This window comes from Pongo pygmaeus, chromosome 15, assembly GCF_028885625.2.
Source record: "Pongo pygmaeus isolate AG05252 chromosome 15, NHGRI_mPonPyg2-v2.0_pri, whole genome shotgun sequence".
NCBI classification, from domain to species: Eukaryota; Metazoa; Chordata; class Mammalia; order Primates; family Hominidae; genus Pongo; species Pongo pygmaeus.
Genome location: NC_072388.2, coordinates 89,432,703 through 89,444,976, shown reverse-complemented (window position 1 = coordinate 89,444,976; position 12,274 = coordinate 89,432,703). Strand labels below are relative to the sequence as shown.

Genomic DNA, 12,274 nt, shown 5'->3' with positions numbered 1-12,274 from the left:
ATGAACGGAAGAGTAGACTTGACCAAATTTACATTCTTTGTTCAGGAAGAGGTTCCCAGTATGCTGAGGGGTTCGTGGTAAGCTATTCCTCTGACGAGACACAGCAGTGCTGGGCCTACTGCACAGCCGTTCATTACAATATTGTTACAAGTACAATCAGACATGCATTTATAAAGAGAATATAAAAATATGTACAATAGCTCATTTTCAATGTGTGTAAGTTGCCGAAAGACACCAATGAAAGTGTGCAAAAATTCATTTGTCAAAAAATCAGAAAAAGCCTTCCTTGGCAACAGTGCATCAAAAGCCCATCTGAAATATCGAGATCCATTTGCCTCGCTCAACACCTACCCCAAACAGATGGAGAACAAAACTATGAAAGGGTTTGCCAAGTACTCAGCAGTTTCTTATGGCAAGTCTCAGGCTAAAGCAGGATGCCAGTTCAACTAATCACTTTATATATAAATATATGTATATATTTATAGAGTAGTTAGAAGTAGGGGCAAGAGTTTACAGGAAGGTCCTAACCAACTTCAAGGGCACTGCCAAGACACCCAGCTATTTCCTCTCACAAACTCATGCAGACTAACACCCAACGCCTGGGCTGGTCATCCCCCCAAATGCCAGGGGGGAAGGCTACAGTGGATTCTGCCTCACCTCTGCTCAAAACTGGAACTCAGCATTCCCTGGAGGGGGAGGGTGTAGGGTTTCTGGTTCCCAGACAGGATCCTGGTCATACAAGAATCCTGTTTCAAAGGTAGTCTTTTAGGATAGGCTGCAGGACCACTAAGAGTCCACCCAGCTTCTAAAAAGACTTGAGGGTTAGAAGGCTACATTTCAAAAAAAACAAGTCAAATCACCCCCTCCAGCCCCCCTTTGAAACTACCGAGAGGTCATCGACCACAGGCCTGAGACTGGGTCAGCCAATCGGGCTCTTTGACCACCCCGTGCCACAAGAAATATCCAGGACATTAACTTACTCAAACCAGGAACTCTATCTCACCAGAAGAGAAACCCCAAGGTATCCTTAGGCATTCCTTTCAGATTCAGGGAATTACAAAAGCCAACCCTTAGCTCATAGTGTCAACCTCTCCTCTACCAACCACCCAGGCCAAGGACCAGTAGCAGAAGCACATGGGCGATGTCTCCTCTCCACTGCTCTGACCCACCCCTCTGGCAGAAAATCTAACAAGCTACAAAATGCCAGAAAGACAGGGAGTAGGAGAAGGAGAAGCCAAGGGTCTCTATAAATCAGCCCTGAATGCACCCATTTGGCTGCCAAGAGCTTCTCACTGCCTTGCTAGCAGCCTGCCACTGTTCCCTGGCAAATTTGAAACCACCCACACAAACACTCAAAACCCCAATCTCCTTGCTAATAAGATACAACCAGTTAACACCGTGAAAAATGCACATCTCCAGCCTTCATTTCAAAAAAGAGCTCTGTACTAAATGCAATATGCTTTTAAGAGGGGTTTTGCAGGGACCAATCTCAATGCAAAGACCAGTACCAGATGTCTGAGTTTTGGTTACAGGTTTATAATTAGACACAAAATTCACTCCACACTGGAGTTTTACTTTCAAGCTGGAAGCTAGCATTAGTTCTACTTGGGGGGAAAAAAGCAAAGTCAAGTCAACTTGGGAAAAAAAAAAGTAAAAGGAGACTAAGTATAATCATAAATTAAAAGTCGCGAATCAAAGGTGACTGGTAGTGTCTTTTAGGCATGAAGAGACTGGCTTACAAGTGACTACTGCTTCTACCACACACAGCGAAGATTGAATTATAGACACACTAAATCATGTCTCTTGCAGATGGTCTCAAGTAGTTACATAAGACAGGTAATCAGCAGCACAATTGAGAACAACCCCTAAATACATGCTTGAGAGAAAGTGGGTTTTTTTCCTTAAGAGCTCTACTGTCTGAATAGATCATTAAAAGTTACCATAATTCACCTTCCCCCCTCCCCCCAGTGAAAATGCAACTAGACCTACATGTCCATAAATAGGATGAAGCAATTGGTATCTGCTTGTTTTCAGGCAAGGTCTTGGGCTCAGAGGTTGGTGCTGGGGCCTTGGGAGGGAAACCCAATGCTGGGCTGTGGGCATTTAAATGTACACTGGCCTCCCCTCCACCTGCCTTGTCCCCATTTAGATCTCAGCTTTACAAAGCATTTAACACCACTTTAAGTTAATGGTCTTTTTATTGGGGGAAAAAAAAAAAAAAAAAAAGACTAGCATTTACAACTTGGAATGGACGTAAATTGTAATTTCTTTGAACAGCAATGTTGATGGTTGTGCTGAAGTCCACAGCCACAGCCTACTCTGCCGGCTCCAAGTCATGGTTCAGAAGGTTTTAAAAAGAGAGAGTCCAAAGATGCTCCCTTGGTAAAGGTTTCTTATTAAAAATTTGTGTGAACAGTGACAGCCTGACACCTGTTTCACTCTAGAACAATGCAGACAACGCTAAACCAACATACACGGGCATGCCACCAGGGTGTGTCATTGTCACCATGGGTCGGAGCATACGAAGTACAAGAGGACCATCCTACCAGTGGGGCCACGTCTCAACGGTTTATCCTTCACCCATTTTTCTGCACGTCATCCTGAGGTAAACCAATTTTAAATGTGTTTGTTTTCAGTAAACCAGCTATGACAATTTATACTAAACAAATTGAACTAGAACCCATTTGAATAGGCTTTGAATTTGTTTTTTCATTTTTCATTTTTAATACAAAGGCCTGACTGTGCTCAATCGTCAAGCTGCATGCATGAAAAACTGGCCAGCCCAAACAGTGTATTAATCATTAGCAAATGGAACTTTAAGGAGTCCTTATCATTAAGGTAGTACAAGTATTTATATTGTAAAACTGATGTGTAGCTTGATCTTTAGGGGACAGGACCACCAACCAATACATGCAGATTTTGTGTGTGGACAGAAGGTACTTTTGACATTCAGTTTTGCTATATAGAAACAGAATGAATAAATGAACTTTTTTCTTTTTTCTTTTTTTTGCAAGAGGTAAGTAAAAGATTCAATTTGATTCTTCTAGAGGGGGGAAAAAGGAGTTGAAAGTAGGTCTTCATTTTGCAGTCATCATCTGTACGAATTCTGAAAAGACAAATATAATCGTAACTTTTGGTTATCTTTGAAAGCAGCTTTAATGAACACAACATCTTTACTGTACATAAAATAAAGTCAAAAGCTGTCTAGTGAAGCAGTTGGCTTGCTTACAGATCCTAAAGGTAAGACTATGAAACACTGAGCTCAAAGAATTTAGTTTTACCTTCATAGTTGACTTGTCCGTCTCCATCAATATCTGCTTCTCTGATCATTTCATCTACTTCTTCATCTGTTAGTTTTTCTCCTAAGTTTGTCATGACGTGACGTAGTTCTGCTGCACTGATATAACCATTGCCATCCTGTGAACATTCAGCAATTGTTATTGCTAATGATGTAGTGTGGGGAAGTAGGTCTTTGACTTAGCTATGCCCTCTCAAGTTACTGCTAACTCTGCTCCCATGAACAATTCTCTGATCTGTAGTTCCCACCTCTAACCTACTAAATACATGCAAACAGCTAATGCAGAAAACACGATTTGCAAAAGCTCACAACAATTCAAAGTAACAGTCAAGAAACATGGTCTAAAATTCCTAATTATTATGCCTACCCTCCCCTGATATGGTTATCATAAAGAGGATTTTTGAAAGTGAGATCAGAGGCTCAGGCAGTTAGATTTAAGTCTTCTGCCTATAACATTATTATAGCTTTTAGAAGTGACAGCAGAAGAAGCCATACGTAAGTACCATCTGCTATGTAGATGCTGGATTACCTTGTCAAAGACTCGGAATGCCTCACGGATTTCTTCTTCACTATCTGTATCTTTCATTTTTCTAGCCATCATAGTCAAAAATTCGGGGAAGTCAATGGTGCCATTACCTCGAATTAAAAAACAAAAAGCTCATGTAAAGTAAGCACTCCATTAATGCTGCTCTGCAGTAATCATTTCAGAACCACTGTACAAAATGGTAAACATGTACTAGGACAAAGGGGCAGACTATTTTACTAGGTTCAATCATCTGCAGGTCTAAAACATTCAAACACTTCACAGGGCAATTTCACATAATCTCGAACTCATCATCAGTGCCCAGGATAGTATTTAATTATACAAAGGAAACTGCACATCTGGATTCGAGCCCATGGAAGGGTCGTGAAGGGCTGTACAATTCAAGAGAAAAACAGCACACACCACTCCGCAGGCTGAATCTTTCCACTCCGAGGGAAGAAAGCGCCCCCGACTGCCATCCCTGAGTTAGGGAAATCACTCAGGTCTCACTCTGCCTTGGCTATTGACGGTAGTAATGCAAAAAAGGCCTAGAACTGAGCTGCAGGTTAAGAGTATAAAGTGTTTCAGAGGAGAAAAGATTATGAGGGAGGAACATTGATTCTGTTATGCCATGCATGGGCCATAAAGTCTTACCAAGTCTTCTCCAGGATCATTTCTCAGCCACGCTATGATGGTTAGCCACCTGTTTTCTTCCAACTCAGTATCTTTATTTCCCATTAAGGGAAAAGCTCAGAAGCATTCTCACAACTCAGACCAGTAACACTTACGGAACTGTCAGAAGAATCTGTTCTACGGCCAGTACTCCAAACAACTCCTCTTTAAAACTAAGAGATGAATACCCCCAAAGACAAGCACTCCAGAGTAACAGTGTAACTGAACTAAATGGAAATAAAATTAGAAAGAAAAACCCTAGGTTAAGTTACTCATTTTCACCAGTACCTTTAAAAGAAAATACCTCAGGGATCCTTCAAGACTTTTTTAGCCTCAAAAATTTTAAGATATTGTTCATATTCATCAAAGACAAAAGAAATTATTTTAAGCTATCTTACAGCCATGCAGAGGTCAGGTACCATCCTGTTTTCTCAGTGCAAACACAGGATTCTGTAGCCTGGCACAACTTCTCCTCCTTCCACACAATCCAAGAGCCTAACAGACTTCTCCCCTCTCCAGGCACAGATTCCCAGGGCTCCCACAAACAAGAGGAAGTTACTCCATGTTCCCAGATAGCTGATCATCTTAGCAAACTAGAGAAAACTATGGATAACCTTTTCTTTCCAAAACACTATTAGTGAAAACCACTCTAATGTGCTGAAAGCTTTGTCAAAGAACCTAATCAAAAGCTCTGCTTCCAAATGTTTGTGACCAGACAAGCGATTTTACTACACCACCTTCAAGTCAATCATCTAGAAAGTAAAATCTAGATCCCAATTGTTTATTCTTAACGCTTCTTTTATTTTTTCTTTTACCCTTTTCTCCTCCCAACTCATCTTTTAAAAATCATGTTCTATACTGTTATATAGTACATTAGAATATATATAGGATTTACCAAAATACGTGGTTTTTTTTTTAGGGGTGGGGAAGTGTGCTTCAAAGCCTGCTTACTGATGGAAATCAGCAATCAAAGGTCTGTTGTCCGCTGCTGTAGAGTCCAGAGGAACAGATGACAAACCGCTATCGGGGTTACTGCTGGTTCCCTCTGGCCCTGCACCTTACAGCTTCCCTTTCTGTTAGGTTCTGCAAATCTATCCCCTAGAGTCACCACACATCCGCCTCCAAACCTCACATGCTCCTCTGCAGCAAACACATCTACAGCTCACACTGTACTCACTTTTACGGTAACTTCTAAGAGTGCTTGTCACCCACTTCATCTGGGGGTTCCTCCTCCTCTTTAAACACAGTAAGTTTGTTAAAAAGCACTTTCTATGGCTATTTAATTTCACCTCCCCCTCAAGACTCAGTGCAGACTCATGGGCCAGTTGATAAAAGCTTTGAGCTCGGCCAAGAGCAGTGGTTCACACCTGTAATCCCAGCACTTTGGGAGGCCGGGGAGGGCGGATCACGAGGTCAGGAGTTTGAGACCAGCCTGGCCAACATGGTGAAACTCCGTCTCTACTAAAGATACAAAACACTAACTAGGTGTGATGACACACGCCTGTAATTCCAGCTACTCAGAAGGCTGAGGCAGGAGAATCGCTGGAACCCAGGAGACAGAGGTTGCAGTGAGCTGAGATCGCGCCAGTGCCACTCCAGCCTCAGTGACAGGGCGAGACTCTGTCTCCAAAAATAAAAAAAAATAAAAAATAAAAATAAAAAAAATTTGAGCTCTAGGTCACACCAAGCAGGAAAAAATAGTGATCCCATGCAGAAAACGTTCTAGACACTAAGCAGGATGGACGCAAGGCCCATCATCTTCTATTTTAATTGTTAATGGCCCTAAGGCAACCACAGAAAGGATCTTTGCACATTTGCTTTGCTCTAGGGAACTGAAAGACAATCCTGTAACATGTCTGAACTTGAATCACACAACAATGGCCCTCATTCATGGTTTTAAAAGCTCTTACCATCAGCATCCACTTCGTTGATCATATCCTGCAATTCAGCTTCTGTTGGGTTCTGACCCAGTGACCTCATGACAGTTCCAAGTTCCTTTGTTGTGATGGTGCCATCGCCATCTTTATCAAATAGGGAGAAAGCTTCCTTGAATTCTGAAAACAAAAGTTGACCCATTAGAATGAATGTCTTTATCCAACCCAGTCACAATACACATTTGCCAGCGGCTTGCCAAAGCAAGCCATTCAAGTTGTGCAAGGTATCAGAAGTCTGGTCTTTATCTACTGAAATAAAGACCACAATAGTCCTGTTGGACTGGCCTTCATACAGCAGCCCATAAAGCAAACACTGCTCCCAATAAACGGTGCCACACACCACAATATTCCCACAAGTTTCAAGGCGGCTAAGCTGGAACATGCTTAAATTAGTCCTAAATCCAATCTTTTTTTTTTTTTTTTTTTTAAAACAATGGAGTCTTGCTCTGTCACCCAGGCTGGAGTGCAGTGGTGCAATCTCAGCTCACTACAACCCCTGCCTCCCAGGTTCAAGGGACTAAATCCAATCTGACAAGATTGGTCCATGTGCCCCCTTCAAGGCCCTTCCTATTACATTTCTAAAGCCATAAGAATCCCTCATTTCATAACAAATAAAATGGTTACTAGAAATGTACATTCCCAGGTAAACTCTCTCCACATGACTTTTAGGATATTTCAGAAACATTCCTGGTTTCCTAAAGAGAAACAGTCTCAAAACAAGTCCTCCAGGAATATTAAAAAGCTAAAATCTACCAGACGTGGTGGCACACGCCTGCAGTCCCAGCTACTCGGGAGACTGAGGCAGGAGGATTGCTTGAGCCCAGGAGTTGGGAGTCCAGCCTGGACAACAGAGTTTAACTAATGTAACTTTCTTCCCAATTACTACAGTGGTCCTAACACTCATTTTCACCCATTTCCATTTATTTTAGGATAGCAAGCACAAGCTTTCGTGGCAGATTACTGAAAGACCCATGGCATAAGAATTGTAAACTAAATTGTTGAGTAGCAGGCTCAGTACAATTTAATCACACGCAAACTTTGCACATTGTGAAACATGGTCAAATTCTCCAGAGTTTAACATGTGGGCATCCTTAGTTTTACTTCCTTTCACCTCATCTATAAAGTACTGGCAAGAATAACATCTGATCTCAATGTTTCTGCTTACTGTTCTTAAATAAATTCTTAGAAAACTGCCCAGACTGTAGAGGGGAGGAACAGAGGAGTCACCAAAACTGAGTCAGTGCCTAGTTCTGGCCTTCTGCGGACTCCTTGGAGTTGTGAACTTACCAGCAATCTGTTCTTCGGTCAGCTGATCAGCCTATATGAAGAAAGAAAAGGTTACCATTCAGTCCACGACATGTTTGGTTGATTTCAACATAGGTTTTCCAATTATACTTTTAATATTGTGATCTTTCAAAAATCAATCTTAAAAAAATCCTTTGAAACCTGTAGCACGGTCATTTAATGAAAGTAAATAGAATAAAGAAAACTCCTTATGCTATTTTAACAAAGGATTACAAGGAAGTGACAACATCTGCTCACTTCAAGTTTTCTTTTCTGGGCCCATGGCTTACAGCTTGCTCTGCGATCTAACTAGGCTAAGGCCATTTTCATCATGTGAAAAATGGCACCTCTAGTGGCAGAAGGCCCCATAGCACCAGCTGCAGTGGCGGCAGGCTCTAAGACAGAAGAGCGCCACCTACTGCACCATGGACACCGCAGTCCCCCTTTTCCAGCCCACTGCCACTGCCACCACAGCCAGGATCAGGATCTCATCCAGGGGCAGGCTTTCAGCACACCTTGAGCACTGCTCCAGTCCCTCGAAATCTCCAAACTGGCGTTACATAATGGCATTGAGTTGGATTAACAGGCTTTTACATCCATTTTATGAGAAATAATTAAGTAGAAAAAATAAAGATACGGCAACTGGGTACGCCACCAACTTCATTTCCATGTAACAAATGCTTTCCAATCCTTTAAATTAGGCAGTTATTTGTTAAAAGCCTACCATTACAATGGCTAATGCCCTGGGTCAAATTATCCTATGATTCAGAAGCCGGGAAAAAATGGTACCATCTTATAAATGAAGTGTTACAAAACGCAAAAATTACACAGAAAACTACATAATAATTATCAAACTATATATACTCCTCTCTTTTCTGGCAAAGAGTATCTACTAAATTTGCTGGAGAGTATTAACCCTACCTACCTTAAGAATGACATAAGAACTGTTCTTAATAAACACACTTCATTCGAGGCAGTAATGGCCACGAAGGTAATTCACTTGCATTATTTGGTCTCCACTGAACCTGTGCCTCCAGCCGAGGGAACTCGAGATCTCAAGGAGAGCTAATAATGTGTATTTCTCTCTTAAAGAAGGATGCCTAAGAAGCCAATTACAAAATAAGTCCTAATAGAAAGCTGATGAAGTTTATTCTCTTAAGTGAAAACTTTAACAGTAGGAATGGTGTTCCAATATATTGATTTTGGGTGAAAACTTGTTTTTACAAATTATAAACGGATCTTTCTTTCTACCTCAATCACTAAAAATCGGCTTTCTTTAAATGAGACACGATCATTTACGTAACGCCAAGGCAACATCTGTCTTGTACAACAGGAAGCGCTGCCACACCTCGCAAGAGAAACTGTCACCTTATGAGGAGAACAGTCCCACCTCACTACAAAACTCTCGTTAGAGGGGTTACCAGGGGCATCCAACTTTCTCGACAACGAAATCCTCCTCCCCCAAATGGCGCTAGCCCTGGGGGCAAAGGTGTACCAGAACCCTGCGGGGAACCATCTCCCCACCCGCCAAACCAGAAACGCAGTCGGTGATGTCAGCCCTGCACGCCGAGGAGGAAAGGGCTGTGGAAAACACACCCAGCGAGGCGCACAGTCGCATCTGGCAATCTAGAGGCTGCAGAGAAAGCAGAAACGTGGAGGGCATCTCTCTCCGGACTGGAAGTGGCGCGGGGCGAGGGACCGGGCAGGGCGCGTGCCCGGGGGCAGGCGGGGGGCAAGGCGGCCCCTGAGCGGGCGTCGGGACGCCGCCCCTCCTCGGCCAGGAGGGTCACCACCCCCGGCCCCCGCGCACCAGGGCCGCGGCCAAGGCCACCCGCACCTCCCACCCGCTTCTGCTCCCCCAGGCGACTAGCCCGCCGCGCCGCCGCCTCCTCCCGGAGCAGAAACTTTGCGTCTCTAATGGAAACCAAGCCGCGCGCCAGCTCTCTCCTCCCCCGCCCCCCCCCGCCCCAATTAGCGCGAGCCGAGCGCCTCCCGCGGGAAAGGCCTCCTGGTGCCCCGAGGCTCACGCCCGCCCGCACTGCTGCACTGGGTAGGGGGCCGCAGGGTGCGAAAGCGGCAGGAACAAGCCACGGCCACACCGCAGGGCCCCGCCCGGGCGCAGGGCGGCCCGGCCGCCGCTTCCGCCCTCTCCGCCCCCAACCCCTCGCCTTCCTGCCCCCAACCCCACCCTTCCCCGGCTCCTTCCTTCCCAGCCTACGCCCGCGCCGCGCCCCTTCCGCGCCCCCCGGGAAGGAGGGGAGAGCGACCAAGGGAGGGCGCCCAGCAGGGCCGGCCAAGGTAGGGAGGTGGCGGGCGCTCACTGCGCCCCTCAACACCCGGCCGGAACAATGTGCGCCACCGGCCAGCTCCAGCCCATTCATTCTCCACTGCCCGCCCGACCTGCCACCTTCGCGCCGGCGGAGAAGAGGGGTGGGGAGGGGCGGGCGGGGGGGGGGGGCGTCTAGTGCCCGGCCCCGCCCGGCTCCCAGGCCGAAACGCTGCGCTGCAGGCAGCCCGGGTGCGGCGCTAGTGGATGCAGTGGGTGCGGGGCTGGGCGGGGGGCAGGGGGATTGGATGTAGAAAGCCCCGCTGCAGTTGCTGCCGGAGCCCCTGCCCGTGGACGGCCTACGGACAAGTCCAGCTCCAAGGGGAACCAATAAATGAAGCTCCCTGGCAGAGGTCGCCGAGATGCAAATCCAAAATGCAACCTCCTTTAAGCGCAGCTGCTGCGTAACACTCAGAAAAGAAAAACCTCCACAAACCAAAAACAAAGAAAAAACAAAACAACTAGAAATCTGGGAAGAAATCTCGGGCAGCTGCTACGCCGGCATTTGCCACTCCCGACCTACCATGGTGCGAGCGAAGGGAGGAAGAGCAGAGGGAGCGAGGGTGGCTGCACCAGCGCGGGGGCTGCGACGGCGGGGGTACCTCCGATGCTGCTGCTGCTGCCGCTGCTGCTAAGGCGCGCTGTGCGCTATGCCGCCGCCGCCGCCTGCGCCGCCGCCTGACTACGAGTAACTGCACGACGTCCACGACACTCCCAGCACCACTGCCGGAGGGCGAGTCTGCGCCCCGCGATATATATATGGCGTGCCGTATCCCTCCGCCGCGGCGGAGCCGCCTCGCGCAGAGTGGAGCTGCGGCAGCCGGGCCTTGCCCGCCTGGTCCCGCCCCCGGGTTCGCCAGGCGTCCCGCCGCCCCCTGCGCGCCAGTCGCGGCGGACCTACGCTGGATCGGGGAGTGGAAGCGTTCTAGGCTGTGCGCGCGGTCTCGGGTCAGGTGTGGCGGGGAGTCCTCAGGAGACGCCCATCCTGGGCGGGGGCGTAGACAGAGCGCCTGCTTAGTCCAACCTGGGGGCGGCCCAGAGCTTCGGAAGCCGTTCACCCCGCTACCCACCCCAGCCTCACCCCATCTGGGTGACCCTCCCACCTCAACATCTCCAACCGCTCCACTAGGGCTGTCGGCTCCCGCGTGCCCCTCGTCCTTGGGTCTGCAGCGGCCACTTCCAGTTTGGGGTGCTGCGAGAGGTCCTGAGAGTAGGGGGTCCGCGGGGAGGTGGAGGCAGATTGGCCACGCTCCTTCAGCTGCCGAGGAGAGGGATCTGCAAAGGACGAGGTAGTTGTCCTCCTGGAAGAAATTGGTCCTCTTCGGATTTTGGAGCAATATCCGAGCCAAATTATATATGCTCAGTTGCTAAATCTGTGTCATGCTGCGATGTTTAATCAGTCTTTAATGTTTTTACGTTTCCACTGAATATTTTTTAGGATGCCTGAATATTTCTCCCCTACTATTTTGTTCTCTTTCCTGGCGCCCGTCTTACTAAAATTAGTGTACCTGTGCAGCTTCTACAGACCTTAAACCCAGGCTTTAAATTTTTCGTAATTTTCCTGATCCTGAGAAGGGTCAGAGTCTTTATTCATAAATCCATAGAAACAAGGGGAAAAATAGATGCTTCAAATCCCCTGCATTACAGGTGGAACACACAGCCAATTGCCTCTCTTATGCAGCTAGATTGTATTTTAAACTACAGTTTTGATTATATTCCTTTTAAAAGACTATTTAAATCTTTAAATATACTAGTGTCTTCCATTTTTTATTATATTCCTTTTAAAAGAATATTTAAATCTTTAAGTTTACTAGTGTTTTCCATTTTTCTGTAAAGTAGAGAAAGAATTTCAGCCACTAATGTGAAGCCCAGGACTTGTAAAAATCTTGACAAAATGCTGCAGTTTCTTTTCTTGCCAAGGCAGAACACAGAATTTGATCTTCTGTTTACAGAGCCCGGGCAACAGTTGGAGGTTATCATTTGCTTACTGTTTCACAGAATATGGCAAAGTGTGTGATTAACATGCTGTGCTAGAAAGGGCTTTGCTTGCTTATGTTTGTTTCTGGTTTCAACAAAGTCTGCAGGAAGATGTTTTTTAAAAAAGGGAAAATGTACAGGCACATTGCAAATGCCACAGGACTTCTTGGGATAACCTTAGACAAGACGTCAGCATCTGTGGAGCTGTTCCTTCTGGAATGCCGCAGAAAGAGTGAACCTGCTGTTTAATTTAAAGAGAG

At 46.2% G+C, this 12,274-nt stretch overlaps 1 protein-coding gene across 1 annotated transcript; it reads right to left on the bottom strand.

Annotated features, from left to right (window-relative positions):
* Positions 1-2,179: 2,179 nt before the first annotated feature.
* Positions 2,180-10,903, bottom strand: CALM1 (calmodulin 1). Its single transcript, XM_054448278.2, has 6 exons — positions 10,561-10,903; positions 7,715-7,745; positions 6,404-6,547; positions 3,828-3,934; positions 3,282-3,417; positions 2,180-3,106 (listed from the first exon to the last, which is right to left on the bottom strand). The coding sequence occupies exons 1-6, from the start codon at positions 10,561-10,563 to the stop codon at positions 3,078-3,080; spliced, it is 450 nt and encodes a 149-aa protein (XP_054304253.1). The 5' UTR covers positions 10,564-10,903; the 3' UTR covers positions 2,180-3,077.
* Positions 10,904-12,274: the final 1,371 nt, after the last annotated feature.